This window comes from Myotis daubentonii, chromosome 2 (assembly GCF_963259705.1).
Source record: "Myotis daubentonii chromosome 2, mMyoDau2.1, whole genome shotgun sequence".
Classification (NCBI taxonomy): domain Eukaryota; kingdom Metazoa; phylum Chordata; class Mammalia; order Chiroptera; family Vespertilionidae; genus Myotis; species Myotis daubentonii.
Window position 1 is genome coordinate 93849313 of NC_081841.1, and position 25857 is coordinate 93875169.

At 48.6% G+C, this 25857-nt stretch overlaps 1 protein-coding gene across 12 annotated transcripts in view; it reads left to right on the top strand.

Moving 5' to 3' along the window:
- The window catches only part of CRACR2A (calcium release activated channel regulator 2A), a 140510-nt gene that overhangs the window by 54537 nt on the left and 60116 nt on the right, over positions 1 to 25857 (top strand). For all 12 annotated transcript variants that reach the window (XM_059683853.1, XM_059683845.1, XM_059683846.1 and 9 more), the window contains 4 exons: positions 1670 to 1920; positions 10408 to 10519; positions 11625 to 11808; positions 16193 to 16339. In XM_059683853.1, coding sequence (XP_059539836.1) covers positions 1705 to 1920; positions 10408 to 10519; positions 11625 to 11808; positions 16193 to 16339 — 659 coding nt within the window. In that variant the 5' untranslated portion in view covers positions 1670 to 1704. The remainder of the gene's footprint in view (positions 1 to 1669; positions 1921 to 10407; positions 10520 to 11624; positions 11809 to 16192; positions 16340 to 25857) is intronic.

The following is a 25857-nucleotide window of genomic DNA, read 5'->3' on the forward strand; positions in this document are numbered from 1 at the left end:
GGAAGGTGTTGACTGAAATAATAGATGACTTTGGAGTCATGGTGTAGCTGAGCCACAGTCCCAGATTCTAATAGTCAGAGAAACCCACCTGGTGATACAGTAATTTTCTGCCTTTATTCTGACCGTGGTCATAGGAAATGTGGTTTAGGACTTCACTTTCTCTATTTTCCCATCAAATGCATTAGAGTGCATAGCTATATTTTTAAATTCAAATATTGTCATACATTTGAAATTTGGACCTAGTCTACTTCTCGAAACTTCAGATGGAAAAATCCAAGGATATTGCTATTTTCTTTTATCATATTAACCCAATTTTTCATTAAAAACATTTAATTATATTGAAATGTCAGACTTCCAGACTGTTAGAGCGAGAAAGTCCTTTAAAGACAAGCAGGCCCGGTCTTCTAATTGTACAGATGGGGAAACTGAGGCCCAGACAGGTGACTTGTTCAAGGTCTCATAAGTCGCAGTGCAGTCCAGACTGGAAGCCAGGTTTTGTGCCTTCTTCTATGTCATCACATTGCACTGAACCTTCTGAAAAAAACTCCTTGAGGGGCTTTAAGGGCCTCATTGAGCCCCAGCCGGTTTGGCTAAGTGGATAGAGTGTCAGCCTGCGGACTGAAGGGTCCTGGGTTTGATTCTGGTCAAGGGCATGTACCTAGATTGCAGGCTTGATCCCTGGCCCTGGATTGACAAACCTGGATGGTAATCAATCGATGTGTCTCTCTCACACTGATGTTTCTCTTTCTGTCTCTCCACCTCCCTTCCACTTTCTCTAAAAATCAATGAAAACTATCCTTGGGTGAGGATTAACAAAAGCACACATGCACACACACACACACACACACACACACACACACACACACACCTGACTGAGGTCTGTGATTTGTGATTCTACATTGGCTGAAGACAGAATCACAAATCCCAGGAACCAGGCCTGGGAAGTCCAGTACAACAGGAAGCTCCTTGAGGACAGGGTGCACTTTCTCATCCAGCCATCATGGCCTCCATGGATCTGTGGCAGAGCCTAAGCGCTCACCAAGAACTTGTTGGTTGTGAGTGATATAGGAGAGAGTGCATCAGAGTGAGGGGAGCCCTGCAACATTGGCTCAGGAGGAGACAGGACAGTGTGGGATTAATAGCAAATACAAGTTAGATGACCTTGCATTTAAATCACAAATTTGTACAAACTGCTGTGTGGCCTTGGCAAGTCACTCAACCTCTCTGAGCCTCAATAAAATAGAGATGATAAGATCTATTTCAGAGAGATGAGAGAAATAAATGATGATGGATAGAGAGAGACCATTGCCTGGTGCCTGCCTACAAGTAAACATTCAATAAATGGTAGCTGGTCTATCAGAATCTGTTTTGTTGTTTGTTTAAATTGGGAGAAATTATTTTCAGGCTTCCTCTACCCATTTTCTTTCAATCTGGAAGTGTCTGTTTTCTTTACCTGCTCTTCTCTTTTCTCTTTGATGGGCTGGCTGATCAATTAGAGATCATGGCACACTTCCCCTTGTCCAAGCTTCTGCTAATTAAGAGGTGGTTGCTAAGAGATGCTGGGCACATTGGTAAGCAGTTCTGTGCTTCTCGCTCGTCCCCTTCATTCTTTTTCAGCCTCACTTCATCCCCACCACACTCACCTCTCTCTCTCATCTTCTATTATCAGGGTCTGAAAAGATTTGGAGAAATTGATAAACCTGGATGGCTACCCCTGACCAGAAAGTGGTTTCTAGGCCCCAGAGACCTGCCCAGGGACCGAAGGGGAATGGGGCCTGCCTGGGCCCCCTGGACAGCCTGGAGTGTATGGAGACACAGGAGATGGTGCTGGCAGAGGTAGCCATGCTGAGGAAGGCACAGGAATTCTTCCAGACGTGTGATGCCGAGGGCAAGGGCTTTATCGCCAGGAGGGATATGCAGGTAAGAGGGGCCTGTCCACCTGGAAAGCCAAATGGCCTGGGTCTCGCTGTCTCAGGTTACAACTTGCTCCCTTGGAGGCACCATCCTTAACAGAAAAGAGGCCATAAACTCTGCCCTGGGAGGAGGCATCGGTCCAAGCTCTCCGGGTTCCCTTATTTTTCTGGTCTTTGCTTGCTGTCATACTCGGGGGTTATTTCCCTTCCTGACTCAGTAACTCCCTGGGGTTGGGGAGACGGTGATAGCACTATAAGGGACGTACGTCAGAGACGGTGAAGAACCTTCTGAAACAGGTGAAAAGGCACCAATTTGTTGCTTCACATCAAAGCTCTGCTGAAGTCCTTCCTGGGAGGTGCATGTGTGTCAGGGCAGCTCGCAGAGAAAGGCATTTCTGGAGCTCACCTTGTCTGTTCCTCTCTCTGAAACCCAACCACTTCTGTAACCCCTTCTGTAAGCATTTCCAGAGAGAGATAATGCAGATCCCCAGTGCACACGTCTGCTAGTGTGGGGCTCAGCAAACGGTCTGTAAAGGGCCAGAGGATATATATTCTAGGTTTTATGGGCAATGTGGTCTCTGTCCTGACTGCTCAGCTCTGCATGAGCCGTCATAGGCAATATGTAAATGAACGAGAGTGGCATTGTTCCAATGAAACTTTATTTATGGACCCTAAAATTTGAATTTCAAATAATTTTCACACATCACCAAAAGTTTTTTATTTTTTATTTTTTATTTTTTTAAAATATATTTTATTGATTTTTTTACAGAGAGGAAGGGAGAGGGATAGAGAGTTAGAAACATCGATGAGAGAGAAACATCGATCTGCTGCCTCCTGCACATCTTCCACCGGGGATGTGCTCACAACCCAGGTACATGCCCTTGACCGGAATCGAACCCGGGACCCTTCAGTCCGCAGGCCGACGCTCTATCCACTGAGCCAAACTGGTTTCGGTACCAAAAGTTTTTTTAATGTTTTTTTCAACCATTTAAAAATGTAAAGGCCATTCTTAGCTGACTGGTCATACAAAAGTGGGATATGTCTGATTTATAGCTAGGAAATGGTTTGCCCACCCCTGGTCTGGTTCTTCTTGGTGTCTCACTTAAGTCCCTTATGCTGCAGTCATGATTTCACCCTGATGTGAGTAAATAAAATTCAGGCTCCACTGGAGCTCTGTGGAAGCATCTCTTTTCCATATCTTGTTGCCACTTGCTCTGTCAAGAGCATTTTTGGCAGCTATGTTATTAGAAGCAAGACCTGCAATGGCCAGGTTTTCTTTTTTTTTTAAGTCTAGGTTTTCAGAATATACTAAAGTTGGACAATGAAACTAGACCTCATTAGTATCAATCCCATTGCTGCTCACTTGTGTGAGTCACAAGGCGTGGAGGCTAAGATGAGCGGGTCTTTCTCTCCTGGCCCAGCGGATGGTGTATTCTGGCTTCTCCCAGCACCCCTCCACCATCCAGTAGTTGCACAAATTGAGAGGAAAAGACCTGGGAAATAGAGCCAGCTAAGCCCATAGTGAGATCAGACTTGTGGGTTCAATTTCTTTCAGTAATTGACTCCCCAATAAATGTCTGTCACTGAAACTCATCCCCAAAGCCTCACTTCAGGTAGAAGGCCGGATTTCATGTATTTTGTGCAAACCAGTGACAAAACCCTGTCTGCGAACTTCACTCACAGGTCTGGTAGTGGTGCTTGGTGGTCATAGTTCCAATAGCGCCCTTAGCTTCTGCTTATCCCTTCTAGAAACAGGGAAAAGGGAACTCAAATTTATTGAGGGTCATTCTGGGTCACATGCACAGTGCACCTCACTGTGTAGATCCCAGCTAACCTGCATTGAAACCCGCTCTTCAATGAAAGGAGGCAGAGGTGTGGGGAATCTAAGCTGCCAAGTGGAAATCGTTAAAGAAATCATTTGTGTTTGACTTGGACTGAAGTCAGAAACATCGAGTGCAGAGACACCAACTCAGCTATATCCCTCCTTAGTCTTCCTCCCTCATTCCTCACTCCTGACCCAGGCGGGGTGTGTGTGTGTGTGTGGGGGGGGGGGATGGCATCCGCCAGCAGATGCATGTGCATTCATGGCACTTATTTCTACCAGCTCCTTAGTTTTTTGAAATTTCTGTGTAACTGTGGACAATGAAGCATTGAACATTCTTCATATTTTCAGACTAAGAGAGTGCTATCAAGAGAGAGAACAAAGCATGTCACCTCAGCACTTTCGCTGATGCTTCCACTGGTCACGTCTGGAGAAAGACATGCTGGAAAGAGAGAAACAAAGGACAGTCGCCTCTCATAGTTGACCCCGGGCTATCTGTGTAAAGTCCACGTGCCCCGTGGTTCTCCTGGGCAGAACCTACAGATATCTGCCTGCTGCCTGTCACTCCCACATCATCACCCCTTTGGTTGGTGGCCAGCTCCTTGGACCTGCCCAGCACCACCCTTCTCACCATCAGCTCCTAGCACAGCCTCATGGGAGCCGGAGGGAGAAGAGTTCAAAGTGTTCACACACAAAAATTCAGCCACTAGGGAAGGCCCTTTAAAACTGAGAACGGCTCTCAAGGAAGGAGAGGCTGTGGGTTACGTGGGATGGAGAACGTAGGGGCTGGAGGAGGCCGTGAAGAGGCAGAGTTGGAACAAAACCACAGAGAGCTCGCTGTCCTTTTGAAAAATGAATGGGAGAGTTAAGCTCCTTCCCCAGTGCTCTTGTTCCTTCTCCTGATTAACAAAAGCCCATGTGCAGAGTGTGAGGTGGACTTCCCAGTCATCTGAGAGGTGGGGGACACGGCCACCATGGGCAGAGCCCCAGCAGGAGGCAGTCCGCCTGCCCTGAGGAGCAGGGAGCCCAGACGGGAAGGAGCAGGGGCCAGGAGAAGCCTTTCTCCTTAGTGGTCCCTGGAGGGACTGAAGTGGCTGCACTGAGGGCAGGGGCTCCTTGTGAGGACATCCTGCTGCAGGGTCGAGAGGGTGGAGCCTGACCTGTGGGAACAGCTTAGGCAGCCCTTGAGGGTCCTCAGCTCCACCCAGTGGCCCTCAGACTCCACTCCCCTCCACAGGGAACCTCTCCGGGCTCCAAGGGATCACTCCAGGCAGAATGGGGGTACAGATTGCTTTGCAGGGTGGGGTCTGCACAGTCCCCTAGAGAAGCGAGGGCCCTAGAGGGCCAAGGGCCCAGGGTGAGAGCCAGTCCTGTCTCACAGGGACAGAGGGACATGAAAGGCCCAGCTGGAGAGGGCACGGAGGGACTCCTGCATCTGGGGGAGGGAGTGGCGTGCAGGGTGGGAGGAATTCTCTCTGAAGAAACCTAGAGCCTCAAAAACCCTGTTTTCCTGATATTTTAGAGGAGTGATATGGTTATCTACCTCCCAGCACTGCCTAGAACTCCTGGCTTAGCCAGACTGTTAAGAATCATGTAGGAATCGGCAGACCGAGCGAATCTGGCCCAGCAGCTGTTCTTGCAAGTGGAGTTGCATTGGAACACGGTGTGCTCACTCATTTACATAGTGTCCACAGCGGCTCTCACTCCCAAGGCAGAGCTGAGCAGTTTGTGCCCAAGACCGGAGGGCCTGCGAAGCCTAAATATGTACTACCTGGCCCTTTACAAAAAGGGCTAGCTGACGCCTGATTTAGGTTAACAAGAAGACTTTTAAAGATTTTTTTTTTAATTGACCTGAGTGTTAATTCTGAATCTGCAACTTACTAGCAATGGGCGTTTGTATGTCTCGGCACCCTCTGGCCATGCTTCCTCCCCTGTGAACTATTGTAGCACCTCCCAGCATTAGAAGAGAACAAGTGAGCAGGAGGGCACTGAGCCCTGATACCGAACCTGGTGTGTTTCTGGTGCACGGTGGGAGGGAGGGGGACTTGTACCCTGTGTCTTAACCCAGACCCAGTGTCCTCCATACCGTGATTTTTAAAAATTGTGGTAAAATGTACATCACATAAAATTTACCATTTTAACAATTAAGTGTATAGTTCAGTGGTGCAGATAGTTCAATATGTCCACTTTGTTGTGCAGTGCAGCATTCACCACCATCCGTCTCCAGAACTCTTTTCATCTTGCAAAATAGAATCTCTGTGCCCATGAAACACTGAATCCCCCTCCCATCCCCTCTCTCAGTTCCGGGTAACCACCATTCTACTTTCTGTCTATGAATTTTACTACCTCATCTAAGGGGAATTACACAGCATTTGCCCGTTTGTGACTGCTTAGCTCACTTAGCAAAATGTCTTCAAGGTTCATGCACATTGTAGCATGTGTCAGGGTATTCTTCCTTTTTAAGGCTGAATAATGTACCACGTACACACATGCTCATTGTGTTTCTCTGCTCACCGGTCAATGGACACTTGGGTTGCTTCATGTCTCTGAGTTTGAACAACAGTGCTATGAACATGGGTGTATAAATATCCTTTGAGTTCCTGCTTTAAATTATTTGGGGCACATGCCCAGAAGTACAATTACTGGATCACATAGTAATTTTTAGCTTTTTGAGGAACTGCCATACTGTTTTCCATGGTGGCTGCTCCATCAAGCTGTGATTTTAAGTGCAAGTCATCTGTCCTTCCTCAGAGATAAACAGAGGGCTTTTCTGCTGAAGAAGGCACCTTCCATATGTATCTAGCTGGTGCTATTTTTGTTTGTGATCAGTGTGCGAGAGTGAAGGCAATTTTGCCTCTTATAGAAAATTTGGCAATATCTGCAGGCATTTTTGTTGAAACTACTGGAGAGGAAGGTGCTGTTGGCACCTGCTGGGTATGTCCAGGGATGTTGCTAAATATCCTATAATGAACAGGACAGCTTCTCCCCCGCTGCCCTCCTCCAACAAAGAACTCTCCACTCCAAGATGTCAATAGTGCAGAGGTTGAGAACTCCTATCTACACCAAGGAGTCAGCCGAAACCAAGCACATCAAACCACAAAGCAGGAAAAAGGCGGATCCTGCCTCCAGGGCCTCACATTCTCACCCTGAGAACCTTTGGTTCTGGAAGCTCAGCTCTAGCCCAGGGAAGACCTGGATGGCGCTGGGACAGAGGTCTGGGCAGGATGCCGTGGAAGCCCCCAAAGGAGGGAGACTTTCATTCTGGCCCTAAGGATGGAGCTCGTCTGATTTTCTCTCTCGTGAGTGTCCCCTGAGACATGGTTAAAGCAGCGCAAACATTTGCTTCAAGCTTCACGGGGCATGCCATGGGCTGTGACCGGGAAGGTAGAGGGGTCAGGCTGAGTGCAGCAGAAGACAGTGTTTTCCCGGGCCCCGGAGCCCGAGGCCTCAATGCTGCTGCTGCAGGATTGCACAGTTTATAAGAACCTACAGTAGTGCTGCTCTGGAGTCTAGACCAACGTTCTGTCAATAGGAGTTCAGGATCCCTGTGATCACTCTTAGTCACTCATTTATTCAACAAATATCTAAATACTCCATGTGTGTCAGCACGGGGCTGGGTCCTGGGGTCACAGTAGCGAGGAAAAGTGAATGGGGTTCCTGTTCTCGGAGCTTCCAGTCCCCTGAAGGAGCAGACATTCACCAAGATATCACATCTACAGCATGTAAAATACAAGCCCAGGTGAGACCTGTGAGTGAGAGAATGGGTTTGGGGAGTCTGTGTGTACTGGCCGAACCTGGGCCACAGAGCTCCCTGAGCAAGAGAGGCCAGAGCTGAGAGGGAAGCAGCAATTCAGAGTTTCTTAAAGGTGGTGAAGGGGGGGCCAGTGTTTACAGGAGTCGCAGATTCTGAGGAGCAGGGCCCCCCCTGGGCCAGGGAATAGGGCGCGCTGATATCCTTCCATGTCTCCTCCCTGCTGCCGGCCTGCCAGGGGGTGGGAGTGAAGCAGGGGCTCTGCAAGGCCGTGCCTGGTGGTGCTGGCCAAATAGACGGTGGTGGTCGGTGGGCAGGTGTGGGATGGTAAGCGGACAGGGAGTGAGAGAATGATTAACCAGAGGACCCTTGGACTGCAGCAGGAGCCAGGATGGGAAACTGGGTCTTCCTCCCAGCGCTGGTCTCTGCTGTGACCTCAGAGTCTCACGGTTATTTACAGAGAGGAAGGAGTAATCCTGACCAGACACAGCACACTAGGTACCCAGGGGACAAGACCAGAATAAGCTGCAGGCCTTGAGAGGAAAGACAAATAAGAGAGAATTATAGTTACTAAGATGAAAGGATTTTTCAGGTAAAAGGGGTTATGAACTCTGGAGTGGTGCGGCTTGCGGAGAAGGCTGAAGAAGCACTCAGTGAGAATTTGCCAGGATATGAAGAGTGGGAATTACTTGGAGGATATAATATTGCTCTCTCATCTTCACTGACAGCAGGAAGAGGACACTGGCTTTGAGATGTGGACAGAGGATTGGGATTAGACAATGGGAAGGATTTGTGGCGGGAGGCGTTAGATGCAGGAATAGTGCCTAAGGTGGGGTATGGCATAGCTTCTCTTGGCTCATCCTAACAAGAGAAAAGTTACCACGTGTGGGTGGTTTGGGTGAAAGCCAAGCTGAGGACCCCACCGACCTCAGCAGTTTCCTTCCAGCCCTTTTCTGGCTTCAGCTCTGTGTGTGCTGTCCCATTTCACACCAGGTCCAGCAACCCTAGGCTGACAGTGGGGAGGGAGAAGGGTGTTTCCAAAGAAAGGGCTGGAATCTGAATGGGCTTTTCCCCCACCTTCAGTGTGATGCCTTTTGTTTCAGCGGAGCTAATAAACGTTCTGCTTGCAAAACTGATTCCTCACTCCCCATTCTCTTCCTGCGGCATTTGGGACGGCTGGTTTATGGTCTGCTGGTAAACCAGAGACTCTGCTGTATGCTAAGCAGATGCACTTCTAGAATTTTTGCACACACCCTCACTCCCCTTCCTTAAGACAAAAACTCATTCATGTTTAATTTAATTCTTCTAAATGGCTTTCACATCATTCTGTCTTCCCGCTTTGTAATGCATCATAGTCTCCCTAATGCACGTACCTGCCAAATTAAACTTTATGGCGTATCAGCTAGCAGATTGCCACTGGATCAAGCCAAGTATTCTTGCATGTTATGTTATGAGCTTTACACCTGCCAGGTTTGTTTGTTTGTTTGTTTGTTTGTTTGTTTTTTGTCCAGATGAGTATATACTCCCTTCCGGCGGCCCTGTGTTCATTACATTCAGCTGTCAGTCACTTTCACAGGAATTCTGTGCACTTGTCCTTTGGCTAACTGGGAGGGGGCATATATAATGAACTCCTTGGGGAGCCCTCATTTGGAGACTTAGATTATTAGGGTATAAGAGGACATTTGTTTCCACTATGCAAATTAGCCTTGGCTTGGGCCACTACACACCAGGCCACGTTGCTCGTCATCCCATCAGTTGGTCCTTTCTGTTCTGGTCTCAGCCCAGGACTCAGGTCAGCATTTATTTATGACCTCACACACCATCTTGCCCAGGTTCCTTTAAAACACAAATGTTCTCTAGGATTGTTACCTTAAGTCCGCAGCAGTTAACATCCTGTCAGGAATTAGTTGAGAGCCAGCAGGAGCAAGAGTGGAGCATAAACCGGTGTGAGGGGTACAGGTCACTCAGAGGGAAGAAGGGGCTAATCCAGTCCCCACTCGGAGCTGAAGAACCAATGTGTGTCCCAGAGAACTTACAGATGTGGTGCTGGGGCCCTGAGACATGAGAGAAAAGCTCTGCGAGTGTGACCCACACCCACGTCTCAGTAGGGAGGTAGCATGGCTGAGGAAAAGGGGCTCAGGCAGAGCGGGAAAAACTGGGCACAAAACTGCTTCTGTCACTCACTCACTGAGTGGCCTTGTTTGGTCAGAATCAATCTCTCTCTCTCTCTCTCTCCCTGCCAGGCACTATGCCATATTCCTTACATTTGTTAGCTCATTTAACTTGACAGCCTCACATTGTATGGGTATCACCCCACAATAGGATTCAGTCCTGTGTAGTTTCCGGTACAGTTGGTCCATTACAGCTGTGAGGAGCACCAGCTTTGGAGTCAGTCCTGGACTTGACACCTGGCAACGTCATTCTATGAGGTCCGCAAGGTTGGCAACCGCTGGTTTAAGGAAACCTTTGGAGCAGCGGTCGCCAAATGGTGGTCCACAGACCACTGATGGTCTGTGAGGTTCAAAAGGTTGGCGGCCGCTGAGCTAGGAACCATGGGACAGGTCATTGAACTTCACACCTCATCTATAAAATGGAGATAATAACATCCACCTCCGAGGGTTGTCATGAGAATTCAATGCAAAGATATATTAACATAGAAGGTATATAAATATATTGATAAATATATACATGTTTAAATACTTACTTATAAGTCACTTAGCAAATTGCCTAGCACTGTGGCAGGCACCCAGTAACTGGTTGACATTCTAATACTCCAAGGAGGAGAAGGATGGTGAAGTGGTCTTCAGATGCTCACTCCGGTTTCTGTAGGACAGGGCCCCGATGGGCCTTTTTTGGCAGGAGGTGCCAGGCCACTCTCCATGATCATGAATGCTAACCAGTACGGTCTGGGTTGTTTTCAGAAGCTCCATAAAGAGTTGCCCCTCAGCCTGGAGGACTTGGAGGATGTGTTTGATGCCCTGGATGCTGATGGCAATGGCTTTCTGACTCCAGAGGAGTTCACCACTGGGTTCAGTAAGTTCTGATGGATGCGGGGGCCCCATTGTTTGGGTCTCCCTAACCCTACAGAAAGTGCACCCTGCCCACCAGATCCCAGGGTCCTGGGAGCACAAGCGTTTCTGCCTTCCTGACATTTTCAGGCTCTGGATTTTGGGGCTCTTTCATATGTCTTCCTTGGCTGCTCACACCACTGCTCTCTCAGTGCTTACCACACTGTCATTGCCAAGTTCCCTGCCACCAGGAATGGCAAGTGGAATCCAGAGAAGCTCTGGCAGAAGGCCTGGCATGAAAGGGGGAGCTGAGATGAGATTCCCAGCCTCTCATTTCTGCCTTGGTACTAGAGGACGATAAAGTGGGACGACTCAGACTCCGGCTGAGTCTCGGGGTTTAGGACTTCCTAGAGGGTTTGAATAGGACAGTCATTCCAGGTTAACCAGGAGATCAGAGATCCATGAAGAAGACAAGAAAACCAGCTATGCCATCATTAGACTGATCCGATATTGATTAGAGCAGATACTGATCAGATAAATCAGCAGGTACATTTCACCACACGTGTGGCTCCCACAAGGTGCCGTATAGCTTGCTGTGAAGTATCTGAGGCCTTTCCTGACCTTCAGGAGCTTGCAATGGTCTTAGGAAGATAAGACAGATTGCTGTATTCCTAGACCGTATGAGAATGGGAAGAGCGCACCTGAAGCTATACAGTAATTTGCGAATGTGAAGTATAGCGATGCTGCTGGTAGGTCCAAGTAGATAATAACATGGAGCATGGGCGGTCAGGTCACTGGGGTGTGACGGAGAGAAAGGTCTTGTTTAGAGAAGAAATCAATGAAGAGATGAGTTCTAAGCCAGACTTTAAAGGACTGAGAACCACCAAGGTGCCAGAGTACCTGCCATGCATTCTGCCTTTCCCAGGTTCTATTCTAGCATCTCTGGCAGAGTCTCTTGGGAGTAGGAAAGACACAAAATCCAGAATATGTTGTCCTAGGATATTTGCTATGGGTGGTTTCCCTTTTTCTTCTCTCAGATGAACCTCAAATGATTCTTGGCAACTGAGAAAGGGAAGGTCTTCTTGGGTGAGCATTGCCTGATTCAGACCCTTGTACCATGCATCCCCCAGGTCATTTCTTCTTCAGCCAGAGCAAGCCAAGTCAGGGAGATGCAAGTGAACAGGTGGCCCCACTCCAGGAGGAGAAGGTGTATCAGTCCAGAGCGGAGGAGGATCTGGGTGACCTGGATGAAGATGAAGAAGCCCAGTTCCAGATGCTGATGGACAAACTTGGAGCCCAAAATGTTTTGGAAGAGTAAGTGGCGACAGTGACTTGGGAGAGGGAACCCAGCCTAGGAGCAACCTCTGTATCTGCTTCATTCAACCATTAATGTTTGTTAAGCGCCAGAGCCAGGCCCAGGCTCCATGCTGCCAGCTTCAAGACTTGCCCCATACAGCCTGCCCTTGCAATGTCTTGTTTGTGTGTCATGGTGTGGGGGCCCTGTCTTTGCTTTTCCCACTTTTTTCATGGGAATCAACTATCTCCCTACTCTCCCACTCTCTGCATGTCCTGCTATTTATTACGAGCACAGTCTGAGGCTCAGTGAGGAGTGCTCACACATTAGAGGGCTGTGCCAGGCCTTGTGGTTTTCTCTGCATTTTGCCTAAGGCTTCACCCTCAGCTCACCAGCATTGCCACCTTCATTGGAGCCAACCCAGGCTCTCTGGGGCTGCGGTGCATCCCAGCCACCCCCTGTGGTATGCTCCTGGCAAAGGCGCCCTATGTGGAAGTGTGCACATTGCATCCCAAGCCAAACCAAACCTGTCAGGAAGCCGAGGCAGGAAATTAACCAGGTTTTACCAGCCCACCACTTGGATAATCAGTAGCTCAGCTAGAAATTTTAGATGGAACTTCAAACAAAACATAATACTCCATTTTTTCTATATTTTTGCAAAAAGTGTTTTGGAAGAAAGACATAAGAATCTGAGCCCTGACATTTAAAATGGAATTAAAAAATGATTAAAATAAAACGATGGCATCACTAATGGAAACCATACAGTGACCTGAAAAATATGGAATACCCCGCTCTCTATTTCTGTTGCCTTTTGCCTTTTCATTTTTGAGTCTATAGGTCTTGGGTTGGGTGTGTGTTTCATGAAGGGTGGGAGTGGCCTAATGATTGGAGCTGATGTGTCCTGAGCTTGGGAAGAGGAGACTGTGATAAAGAGGAAGCAGGAGAGAAGGAGCCTGCAACAACATGCAGGCCTGAGAAAGTGTCGGTTGCTATGTGAATTTTCTAGCAAATGACAGGCTGTGCAAATGATTTGATTGGCTGTGTCTGAGTTGAGAAAAGCTGGGAAAACCTGTGCCAGGCAAGGAAAGGACAGGTGGAGGGCTAGGAGAGAGCCCTGTGGGAGGCTCTGGCCAGGAAATGAAATGACACAGTGGCAGCGACAGCAGCTCTGCTCAGGCCTGGAGGGCTGGTGCAGGGGCAGATCTGCAGAACTGGAGTGGGTTAGGCAGGCGTGCTGGGGGCGCAGGTATGTGTGAAGCTTGTTAGTCAGACACCTGACTCAGCTTCTCCAGGGACAAGAGGCCAGAGCACAGTGACCACTGCCAATGGCTACGTGAAGCCTCCTCCTAGAGGAGGGGGAAGGAGAGGGCAGTGTGGCGAGCCAAGGGACTGTAATGCAGAGAGGTGCCTCTCTACCCTCCATCACTTCCGGAACAGCCACCTTTCTGGCAGGGCCCGCAAATCAGAGTTCACCAGATGTCTGACTAATGTCAGAGGCAGAAATGAGTCACATGAGATTCCTGGAGAAGAGAAGGCTCTGGGGAAGGTTTCAAGAGTGGCCTACAAAAATTGATACATAGAAGATAGTGACCAGCAATTTCCATCCTCATTGGGGTTGAACAAGAAGGAAGAGGGCTTAAGTTTCAGCAGGAGGGTTGTGACTGTGGGACTCCAGATAAGGAAATAGAGGAAGCTGTGAGGACTACGATTTCATGCACCAAGATGGTTTGTGTGTTGTCCTGGAAGCAGGGAGATGGACAGGTTGACCACCCGACTCCCTTCTAGCTCCATACACCTATCTCTTTCCAGAGGAGAACCCTGGGTGTAGAATGGACATCTGGAGTCCCACCTTTTTTTGATAGTCTGATTTCATTGAGTGATTTTGTTGCTTATGTGCCTGGCTTTTTATTTATTTATTTATTTATTTATTTATTTATTTATTTATTTATTTATTTATTTATTTTTTTTACCTAGGGTTTAAAGACTTATCTCTTCTCTAGAAATCTGGGGGAGGTGATATGGCCATTAATAAGCAGTTCAAGAGCTTTGGAAAAGGGTCAAATGGGTTTGCAAATCTCACTGGAGGTTCTAGCCAATTGGTGGCTCTGTCAGGCTCCATTATGAACTTGACAGATGTGAAAAGACCAACCTAGGCTAGTAAGATGGATCTTTTTATAATGCAGTTACTCATGAGGAGAGCAACCTGTCATAGTGACAGGAGGCCATTGTGGCATCACCCTGAGACCTTTTTTTTAAAAAATATATATATATATATATATTTTATTGTTTTTTACAGAGAGGAAGGGAGAGGGATAGAGAGTTAGAAACATCAATGAGAGGGAAACATCGATCAGCTGCCTCCTGCACACCTCCTACTGTGGATGTGCCGCAACCAAGGTACATGCCTTTGACTGGAATTGAACCTGGGACCCTTCAGTCCGCAGGCCAACGCTCTATCCCCTGAGCCAAACTGGTTAGGGCCACCCTGAGACCTTTTAGCTCTGAAACTTTTGTGCCCCATCCACTGTACCCAGATAATAAAGTGGATAGCCACAACATGTTCTGTGTGGGGAGAATGGAGCTCATTATGAGAAATAAGGAAGCTCCTTACCTCTCCTTCATTTGTTTCTCAGATTCCTTCATGCCATCCAGTTCAATGCTAGTTTTTCAACAGATAATAAATACTTGTTAGGTGGATGGGTGGGTGGATAAATGGATGGATGGGTAGATCAATAAATTGATGGATGGGTGGGTGGCTAAATGAGTGGGTGAGTGAGTAGATAGATGGATGGATGGGTAAATAGATGGACAGATGGGTGAGTGGACAGGTGGTCTAGATGAGTTGGTGAATGCTTGAATGAGATGGAGCAAGGGAAGGAAGGAGGGAGGGAGGGATAATTGGACAGATGATAAGATAACTAACCAGAGGTAGGTCTATTTCTCAGTTGGCCTCTTCTCATAGAGTAATATCTATATTGCAGGCACATTAGTAACATGATACTATCAAATACCACTTCTGAGGAAAGTTTCTCAAATATGGTGCTTGTGATATAAGCACAAAGGACTTTATTCATTATCATGAGGGTTTTGGTCATAGCTACCCTCATATCATAGTGGTTGTAGAATTTAACGGAGTGCAAATCGGATTACTGTCTGGCTCAGTGGGATCATTGGCTGTAGATTACTGAGTTTCTCCAGAGAGGAGAGCAGGGTCCATGGTATACACCACCTCCCTATTCCTCCCTGCTGGTCAGCATGACCCTAGGTGTCTCTCCTGCTGTGCATGAACATATGAATGTGCCCTGTGGGCCTGTTTTTTTTTGGGGGGGGGGGCGGTTCCTGGCCATGTCCCCCTATGTCTTTGTCTCTCTGCCTGCTCTTTCCCTCCTGACTTTGTCTTTCCATGTGGTGCACACATCTTTCAGACTTGCCACTTCCCCTCCTTTCACCTGTCAGTCATTCCTGCTGCCACCAGGCCCCAGTGGGGTGTTGCCTATTCTCTTCCTTTTCCCGCAGTGACAATTGCTTCTGCCATCCATCAAATGGCATGTCTCTCCCTCTCAGCTGTGAGGGCCTTCCTTCTTAGGGCGACAAGCTCTCTCCTGTAGTTCCACAGCCTTTGTCCTCACATGCACCAGACTCCTGTCCTCCTTTCTTCTTCTGGGCATCTGAGATGTGCCCAGCACGCAGCTGTGCACGCTCAGCACCACCAGCCCATAGAGAAAGACAGGGGAGTGGAAGCATCCAGTGAGGCAGATAAGGAGGTCAACACAGGAGCCAGACAGCCCGAGTGTGCCTCCCAGCTCCATCCTTTACCAACTGAGTGGTCTGAGACAGCTCTTCCACCTCTCCTCTCCTCATCTGTCACCTCATCTCTAAATGGGTGATGGCAGCACCTGCCACAGAGGTTGCTATGAGATAAAATGAGCTAATATGCACACAGCAAGCACTCGGTAAAGGTTAGCCACTGTCGTCATTATGATGACGATGCTGTTTCTGGCTGCCTGTTTCACAGCTGGGGACTTCTGTGTTCCCTTAAAGCATCAGTTCTCAACCTTCCTAATGCCGCGACCCTTTAATACACTTCCTCATGTTGTGGTGACCCCCAACCATAAAATTATTTTCGTTGCTACTTCATAACTGTAATTTTGCTACTGTTATGAATCGTCATGTAAGTATCTGATATGCAGGATGTATTTTCATTGTAACAAATTGAACATAATTAAAGCACAGTGATTAATCACAAAAACAATATGTAATTATATGTGTGTTTTCCGATGGTCTTAGGCGACCCCTGTGAAAGGGTCGTTCGACCCCCAAAGGGGTCGCGACCCACAGGTTGAGAACCGCTGCCTTAAAGCCTCATTTCCACACTCTTACATTAATGTTCCTTTCCTCTTGCAGTGAAAGTGATGTCAAGCAACTCTGGCTGCAGCTGAAGAAGGATGAGCCTCACTTACTGTCCAATTTCGAGGATTTCCTGACCAGAATCTTCTCCCAGCTCCAAGAAGCCCACGAGGAGAAGAACGAACTGGAGTGTGCCCTGAGAAAGTGGGTGCCCTCAGCTGCTCTCTGTCCATCTGTGTGAAAAACAGGAATGCAAATGGCACTTTCTCTTATATTCTGTAAGAGTGGGAGCCAGAGTGGGAGGCCCCATTGCCGTCATAATGTGTGTGTGTTTGTATCTATATCTATATCTATATCTATATCTATATCTATATCTATATCTATATCTATATCTATATCTATATCTATATCTATATCATCTATATCTAATCTATATCTAATCTATATCTATATCTATATCTATATCTATATCTATATCTATATCTATATCTATATCTATATCTCTATATCTATCTATAAGCCCTTGCTCACATTTGTTAGGCCCTCACCATATGCTAGGCGCTATTCTAAATGCTTTATATACACTACCTCATTTAGATTTATATTATGTTACTTTTTATTTAATTTATTTTTTAATTCTCACCCAAGGATATGTGTGTGTTTTTAAAATTTATTTTAGAAAGAGAGAAGAAGGGAGAGAGAGAGAGAGAGAGAGAGAGAGAGAGAGAGAGAGAGAGAGAGAGAGAGAAACATGATTAGTTGCTGCCCATATGCGCCCCAACTGGGGAATGAACCCACAGCCTTTTGGTGCACAGGACGATGCTCCAACCAACTGAGTCACCCGGTGAGGGCTCATTTGGATTTATTTTTATTTACATCACAGATGAAGAACTCAAGGGACTGAAAGGTTAAGTAACAGGCCCCAGAATACACATCTTGTAAGTGGCAGAGCTGGGGTTCAGAGGGAGACAGCTTGGCACTGAGACTAGTTAGAAAACCACTCTACCTACTCTGGACAGGAAGGCTCTAGCCTACTGAACCTACCCTCCCAACTCTGGACTGGCCCTTGGTTCACTGAATTCCCCCTTCTGATCACACTCTGCCATCATAGCTCGTGTCTCTCCTGCTGCCCTCTTTGCCCTCAGGGCCTCTCCAGGAAACTAGCAATTTCTAGGATTCCTGGAGGAGGCAGGACCAGGTCAGTGAACACCAACACCTGAAGAGGCTGCTTAGACGTCAAATGAAATTCAGCCAGGCACCTGTTGGCCACAGATGCAGGACCAGCCTATTCACCTGTAGTAAGGGAATGAGTGTGCCATTTGGGTGCTGTGCTTGTACACAGCCATTGCATGTATATTACAGCAGTGAGCTCGCGCGCTGTGAAACATAGTGTAACTACGGATGATGTATAATCCTGAATGTGCAGCCAAAATGCATGGCTGCGTTTGGGTAGCGCTCAGAAGCATGCAGAGGTGGCCCTCCCCCATGCCTCAGCCACAGACTCATCCCCACCTGGAGACCCGCCTATATTCCATAGGAATCCTCAGCAATTCCAACACAGACCACACCCCCACCCATGCAGATACTTACCCACAAGCTTCCTGGTGCCCAGCACAGCCTCCTGAGGGCAGTGTTTCAGTCTGTGTGGACATGGCCTTAGTGAAAGCTCGCAAGCCCCTAATTAAAAGAGATCGCCTTGTGTCTTACTGAGAAGGTCAGCTGCCATATATTACCCGAGCTCTGTGCCCCCGCCCCTCACATTAGCTCTAAAGATAATTTGTTGAGGTTCACTAGTACACATAGGAACTTTAGGACCCTGAGTTATGAGAAAGTTGTGACCAACTAGTGTTGGGGGGACCTGGTTTGACTGAACAATGTCATGAGCCTTCTGGGGAGAGGCCCCCAAGGCTCAGAGAAAGGAGGGTTGGGGATACATTTCCATATAGTCTGTAGCTGATTAACCCATGAGCCAGACAGATCTGAGTTTGAACGTTGGCTCGGGCATTTACTAGCTGTGTGAGTTAGGCAAGTTACTTAAACTCTCCAAATCTCAGCCTCCTTATCTAGAAAACTAAAGGCCCAGTGCACAGATTCGTGCACTGGTGGGGTCCCTTGGCCTGGCCTGCACCCTCTCACAATCTGGGACCCCTCAGGGGATGTCGGAGAGCTGGTTTTGGCCTGATACCTGCAGGCCAGGCCGAGGGACCCCACCAGTGTATGAATCTGTGCACCAGACCTCTAGTATCCATATAAAATCTTTGGTTAATCTCTTCCTGCCCTCCCCTCTACCCACTACCCTCTGAGATTAATCAGTTTGTTCCATGTCTCCATGCCTGTGCATTGAGCATTAGTCCCCTGGTGGTCAGTGTGCATCATAGCTACCAGTTGAATGGTCAAATGGTCTAACAGTTGCTTAGGCTTTTACATATATACTAGAGGCCCGGTGCATGAAATTCGTGCAAGAGAGCGGGGGGGGGGGGGGCGCCTCAGCCTGGCCTGCACCCTCTCCAATCCGGGACCCCTTGGGGCTGCTGGCTCTTAACTGCTCACCTGCCTGCCAGCCTGATCCTCCTAACTGCTCCCCTGCCTGCCTGATCGCCTCTAACCGCCTCTGCCTTAGCCCTGCCACCATGGCTTTGTCTGGAAGGTCATCCAGAAGATGTTCAGTCTAATTAGCATATTACCCTTTTATTAGTATAGATGCCACTTTGTCCTAAAAATGTAGGTTGTTAGCAGCTTTTCCTATCATGGAAGGGGAGCCTGCAGTTGCATCCTGGGTTCTGATCAGGGCTTATGCACTCATGCTTTATCTCAGCAGACGAGATTCCTAGAAGAACACTCTTGGATGTACCTTGAACATTTCTATTGATTTTGCCAAATCATCCTCCAAAAATGTTGAACCACTTTAAACTCCCACCAGCAACCATGCATGTGCCCTCTGTCTTACTTTTATGCCAATATCATTGATTTCCCCCTAGAAGCTTCCCTCCCCTCAGCCAGGACTGCTTGGCACTTGAGCCAACCTTACTGTTCAGCCCAGGACTTGATTTCCTGAGATAGAATTATAGAGGAGGAAAAATAGTTTTCCTCTACCCTTATGAGTTCTTAGTGGAGGCCCTTGTAATGAAAGACAGATTACCAAGAGAAAAATAAAAGTTCATTAACATGTGTACCTAGTGCATATGTGGGAGATCCCAGGGAAAAATTAATAACTCCCCAAGGTGGCTTTAATCCAGATTTAAATACCTTCTTCCTAGGGAGAGGGGACGGGAGATGTAGGCCTCTTAGAGGAGAGTACATGATTTTTAGAAAACATAAATGGGGGTGGGGGGAGATAGTTTGTAACAAAGTTTGGGTGTGATGTCAACTTCTAGTCTCCTGTCCTGTGACTGGAGTCAGTCTTCACTGGCTGATGGCACTTTTCCCATCGAGGGGACCTTTTGCGGGGGGTCCAATTTTAGGCAGATCAGGAGACTTCAGTGAAAGCCTCTCCTTGCATTTGCTGTTTTTCAAGCATCTGCAGCTCAAGATCATCAATATAACAACACGGCATATGTTGGGGTGGCCTGTTCTCTGACCTTCAGAATAAACCCAACAATAGCTTGTTTCCTCTTAGATGATTTGCCACAGTAGCGTTATTCCCTGGAGACAGTATTCTGACCAGACCTTCCTGGGAGTGGTCATAACATACCCTGTGCTTGTAGAAAGGTGTGGGCCATCACTAAATAAATCAGGGTCAGTTTTCTCATCTTGTGGAAAGGGAGATAAGGTTATGATAGTTTATCTCCCTTTCCACAGGTTTCCTGCAGGTTTGTGTCTCCGCTGCAGTCCCAGTGGCTCTGGGGCTTGGGGCTGCTGGGTGCTGGGTCCCCCTGCGGGCTTGTGTCTCTGCTCCTCCGGCCCCAGCACCACTGCAGCTGTGGGGCTTGGGGCTGATGGGTGCCGGCCCCCCTGGGGCTTGTGTCTCTGCTCCTCCAGCCAAAGTGGCCCCAACGCTGCTGCTGCTGCGGGGCTTGGAGCTGCTGGGTGCCAGGCCCCCTTGAAGGCTTGTGTCTCTGCTCCTCCGCCCCCACAGCAGTGGCGACCAAGCAGGCCCACAGGCCCTCCGGCGTTCTGCCCCAGTTGCTGCCATCTTTGTCAAGGAGTGACAGAAATTTGCATATTCCCTTCTATAGGTTGTGGGTGCAGCCATCTTTGTTGCAGAGTGATGGCTAATTTGCATATTATTCTTTTATTGGATAGGACTAGAGGCCCAGTGCATGAAATTTGTGCACTGGGGGTGAGGGGTCGCTCAGCCCAGCCTGCACCCTCTCACAGTCTGGGAGCCCTCAGGGGATGTCCTACTGATGGCTTAGGCCCCGTGGGGAGCGGGCCTAAGCCGCAGTCTGGCCACGGAGGCTCAGAGCAGGCGCCCTGTGTGTGTGTGTGTGTGTGTGTGTGTGTCCACTGGGGGCCTGCCCCCAGCCACGTTGGAGGCTCAGAGCAGGCACCCTGTGTATGTATGTCTGCTGGGGGCCTGCCTTCAGGTGTACCATGGAGGCTTGGAGCAGGTGCCCTCTGTGTTGATCTCTCAGGCTCTGGGCCACGCCCAGCCCCTCCTCCTGAGCTGGTCATGACCAGTATGGAGCCCTGGCCTCATTTGCATAATATACATCATTTGCATATATGTATATATTATGCAAATGAGGTCAGGGCTCTATATATATAATTTAGCATATTAGCAGGATGTCCAGGTGCTTTGGACATGGGTTTGAGAAGTGGGAGGCTGGGAATGAGGAGCTTGAGTTTGAGTCATGTGTGGCTCTCCAACCAGCTTGCTCTGTGACCTTGCTCAGTTCTCTGGGCCTATCTGAGCTTTGGTTTTCTCACCTGTAAAATGAGGAGATTGGATTAGTTTCTGACCATCACCACACCCCAACTCGCCTCTGACCACAGCATTGATCACACCAGGAACCATAGCACAAGTCAGGTACCCCCCAACCCCCAGAGAGGATGGCACTCTTGTTCTCTAAGGAGGTGAGGGTAATCGCAGTCTGAATGGGCCCAGCCCATGGCCTGGAATCCTACCTGCAGGGTATTTCTCTGCTGCCCACACTCCCGCAGAGAGAGGCCTGTGCTCCCGACCTGCGCAGAGCCTCTTAGCACTCACATCCATCTTAAAGTGGCCTCCAGGAGCACTTTTGCCCTGATTTAGTTATTGCTTAAGAAGTTTTAAGATGAATGTCAAGGGCAGTCATGGCTACACATGCAAAACTAGCTCAGCCAAAGGTTCTAGGCCTCTGAGCCCATCATTTGTGGATATCCCTGCCAGCTCCCAACCTGGGGTCAGCTGATGAAGGCCCACTCCTGGCTGGGGAGCTCTGGGGGTGGGGGTGGGGGTGGGGATTCACTGTGCTTTCTTGCCAGTCCCATCCAGGGGTGTTTTCTGGGTGCAGAACCAGAGCACTGCAACACGACAGGAGAAACCTGAATTCTTGCCTAGGCACTGCCACTGACCAGCTATGTGAGCCTAGGCGATTTGCTTCACCTCTCTGTGCTTTAGTTTCCTTATTAGTAATGTGAGAGAATGTGATTGGTATTTTTCAAACTTTGTGGTTGTAACTCTCTAGAAGGGAATGCGTTTGCTTTTGTAACTTCCATACACATGTGTTTAACTGAAACAAGTTTTGTGAAATAGTGCTCATGCTTTGACATTTCCTATTAGAGTCTCTTTTATTCTCTTCTTTTCAAGACAAAGAAAGAAAAGGTTGGTCACATCTCACTTTGGGTTATGACTGGACTAGGTGATCTATAAGGGCTGTTAGCATCCAGAAGTCAAACAGGAAACCGGTATCCCCAGTGGGATGTAGAATATTTCAGTGGGATTCTTTACAAATGGCTCAGGGTGAAGTTAAGTGGTTCTGGGCAGGCTTGGGCTTGTGTGTGAGGGGAAGAGAAAGGTGCTTGTGAAGGAAGAGGAAGGAAGCGCTGGGCAATGGCCCAATTCAGGCTGGAGTTGGGGCATCCTGAGGAGTCTCAAGCACCCCCCAGGCTCCTCCACAGCTCCCTTCCAGTACAGGGAATCACATTTCAATTCCACCTGGGAAATGCGCACCTGTCCTGGAGATGGTAATGAGAGCTCAGGTCATTACCCCTGTGTGTCCAGCTCAGGGCCAGGCACCAGGAATACGATCCACGTGTCTCTGTTCGCCCACATTTAACGATCACTTATTCTGTGCCAGGCTCTGAGTTAAGCAAACAGAACACAGAGTCTCTATCTTTGAGGAGTTTACAATTACAGTGATGAGGCAGAGCTCATACCCATAAAAACTCTGCCACAGAGCCAGCCAGAAAATTCCCATGCTGTTGAAACACTAGACAGCATTGCCATTGGCAGCTGCTGCCTCTGCTTCTTCCTCCTTTTCCAAACCACACCTCGTTTCTTTCTCCCACTGGGCCCAGAGGAGATGGGATTGACCTTGGGGGAAATCTGGCCTCAACCAGGTCAAGCAGGGCATGAACTTCCTGTCCCAGCTCCCCAGGCTGGGCCATGCCCCAGGGTTAGAGTTTTGCTGCAGTGAGTGACAGGTCCCCCAGCTTCCTTTCCAGGCTCACCTCTACGTGGTGGGGGGTAGGAGGATGCAGCTAAGTTGAGTACCTGGAATAACTCTTAAAAGCTGATGTCAGGAGACCCAATCTCTGCAGCAGTGTCAGAAATAACCCAGGGCCCTCCTTACCTCACTGCCATGGATACTTTTTTTTTTTTAATATATTTTTATTGATTTTTTACAGAGAGGAAGGGAGAGAGACACAGAGTCAGAAACATTGATGAGAGAGAAACATTGATCAGCCGCCTCCTGCACATCCCCCACCGGGGATGTGCCCGCAACCCAGGCACATGCTCTTGACCGGAATCGAACCTGGGACCTTTCAGTCCGCAGGCCGATGCTCTATCCACTGAGCCAAACCGGTTTCGGCAACCATGGATACTTTTTAAACCTGCATGTTGGGAAAAGGAGAAAAGGCCAGTCTGGGAGCATCCAATCCCCCAGCCCCTTGTCCTTTGGGGCAGAAGTTGAGGAAATCTCAGAGTTGAGTTGGAAGCCTGGGTACAATGTTTGACTCTATTGCATGTCCACCGGGAAATAGCCACAGTCCTGTGGGGTGAGGTGGGGGGCAAGGTCAAATGCAGGAACCTGAGGCTAAAACCCAGTTCCGCTGCTGAACTTCCAAAGTGAGGAATGCTCCAACCATGCCTCTACTCCTCCCCAAGGGAGTGGGGTTAGATGGCCACTGTGCCACTCTCCTCTGTGTCCACAGTGCAGAGGCTCAGAGAACTTTGCATTTAGCATGAAGGATACAGTTTAGACTGAGGAAGAACATCTGGCCACCTGGGAAGAGCCTTAGCTGTGCCATTCTTGAATGCTAGTTTGCTTCACAATGACCAGAGAATCTTGATTAAAAGGTAGATTCCTAATCCCTTCCACAGAGAGCCTAAATCAGTGTGTCTTGTGGAGGGGCTCTACAATGTGCATCTTTGTCCCCCGCCCGCACCCACCTCCCCCCACAGTGGTTCTGATGCAGGCAGGCCACAGACTACACTTTGAGAAATGCTGCTCTAGCTTGTCCTTCCAGAATGTAACAACCTGCAGAAGGTACACCAGGGTGCCCTTCTATCTGTAATTTTACTCCTGCTCTGAGAGTAAAGGTAAGTTCTCAGGAAGGGCTCAAGGTGATAAGGCTATGGCTTAATCAGGCACTTGCATTTTATTGGTGTACTAGTGGCCAAGTGCACAAAATTTGTGCACAGCAGGGGGGGGGTGTCCCTCAGCCCAGCCTGCACCCTCTTGCAATCTGGGACCGCTGGCTCCTAACCACTCACCTGCCTGCCTGCCTGCCTGAATGCCCCTAACCACTCTGCCTGCTGGCCTGATCACCCCCAACTGCCCCCCTTTCTGGCCTGATCACCCCTAAATTCCCCTCCTGCTGGCCTGCTCATCCCCAACAGTCCCCCGCCCCCGCCAGACTGCTCATCCCCAACAGTCACCCCTGACAGACTGGTTGCCCCCAACTGCCCCCCCCCTTGCTGGCCTGATTGCCCCCAACTACCCCCCTGCTTGCCTGATTACCCTCAACTGCCCCAGACAGACAGCCTGCTCGCCCCCAACAGCCCTCCCTGCTGGCCTGCTTGCCCCCAACTGACCCCACCTGCCAGCCTGCTTGCCCCCAACTGACCCTACCTGCCAGCCTGCTTGCCCCCAACTGCACCTCCCTGAGGGCCAGCTTGCCCCTAACTGTACCCCCTTCTGGCCTGCTCACCTCCAACTGCCACCCCCTGCTGGCCTGACTGCTCCCAACTGCCCTCCCCCACTCCTGGTCTAATTAGCATATTATCCTTTTATTAGTATAGATTATTATCTGAGGCAGCAGCATGCTGTTAACATCACCCTGAGAGCAAGTGGAAAGGTGAGGACTGTTTGTGCTCTGCATGCTCCATGGGCATCGTTTGTAAACCTAGCTAATGAAAAATGGTTTGCTTTATAGGATGGGATAAAGCTGTAAAGTTGGTTTATACAAGACAGCAGAATCTAATTAGGGAGAAACCATCCATCTTGAAAATTCAATTGGTAGTTTCCCAGTCTTTGCAGAATTTTCTACAAATTCTTGTTTTCCTTTTATTAAGCTCTACTCTAATCATATGTGCATGTGGGTGCAGGAGAGAGAGAGAGAGAGAGAGAGAGAGAGAGAGAGAGAGAGAGAGAGAGAGAGAGAGAGAGAGGAGAGAGAGAGAGAGAGAGAGAGAGAGAGAGAGAGAGAGAGAGAGAGACAATTAGAGAGTCCTAGAGAGACTATTTTCAGGAAAACAAGAAAATTGTAAATACGAATTTTCTAGTAAGAGCTGCTCCTTGCTGTGTAGAGACTGCAACTGCCTGAAGAAGGTGGCAGGGGGCAGTGGTGAGTCTGAAACCCTCACATTCTCATCCCAACCACAAAGCTGGCTGAGGCTGAACTTTGCTTCCATTTTCTTCTCTGGCAAATAGGAAACTCATTGAGACTTTTCCACTCTGGGATCAGTGCATATGTGATGGAGGTGGGAAAGATGTGGGGAAGGGAGTCAGGCCTTGGCCATGATCTTGGCCTCCCCAGCCCTGTAGTGCAGTCAGCTGGTTCCATTCCTCACTCCAGTGTCTGCTCATTCCACACTTGACAAGCTCTACATGGGATTTGGATCATTGATGATCCTAAATGCAAATGTAGGGATTTTTCAGTTTTAGGGAAGACAGTGTGCTGCTGGAGATGGGACATAAGATTGGGAGTTGAGGCCTGGGTTCTCCCCTACTCTGACCCAGGGAATCTGGGTGACCACAGGTTGGTCCCGTCACTGCTTTGACCCTCATTTTCTTCGCATGCACAACAAAGGAGGTGGAATACATGAGCTTTTTAAGCTCAGAATCTGTGATGGGGAGGGGAGGCGTTCTTTCCCCATTGCATCTGCTTTTCACGAGACTGTACTCACCAGGAGACATTGATCAGGCCATTGCCCGCACATAGAAGCCATGAAATAAGGATGATCACCCTCCACAGCCAGTGGCCATTTCTGAAGCTCTGCCTTGAGTTCAAGCTTCTGAAATTTATCTAAAATATAGAGAAATGTCACTTGTTCTGTCCAAGGTCAAAACTATACCTTCATTTAGGGAAGAGAGAAGGTACTTTTTATTTTTTCAAAATATATTTTATTGATT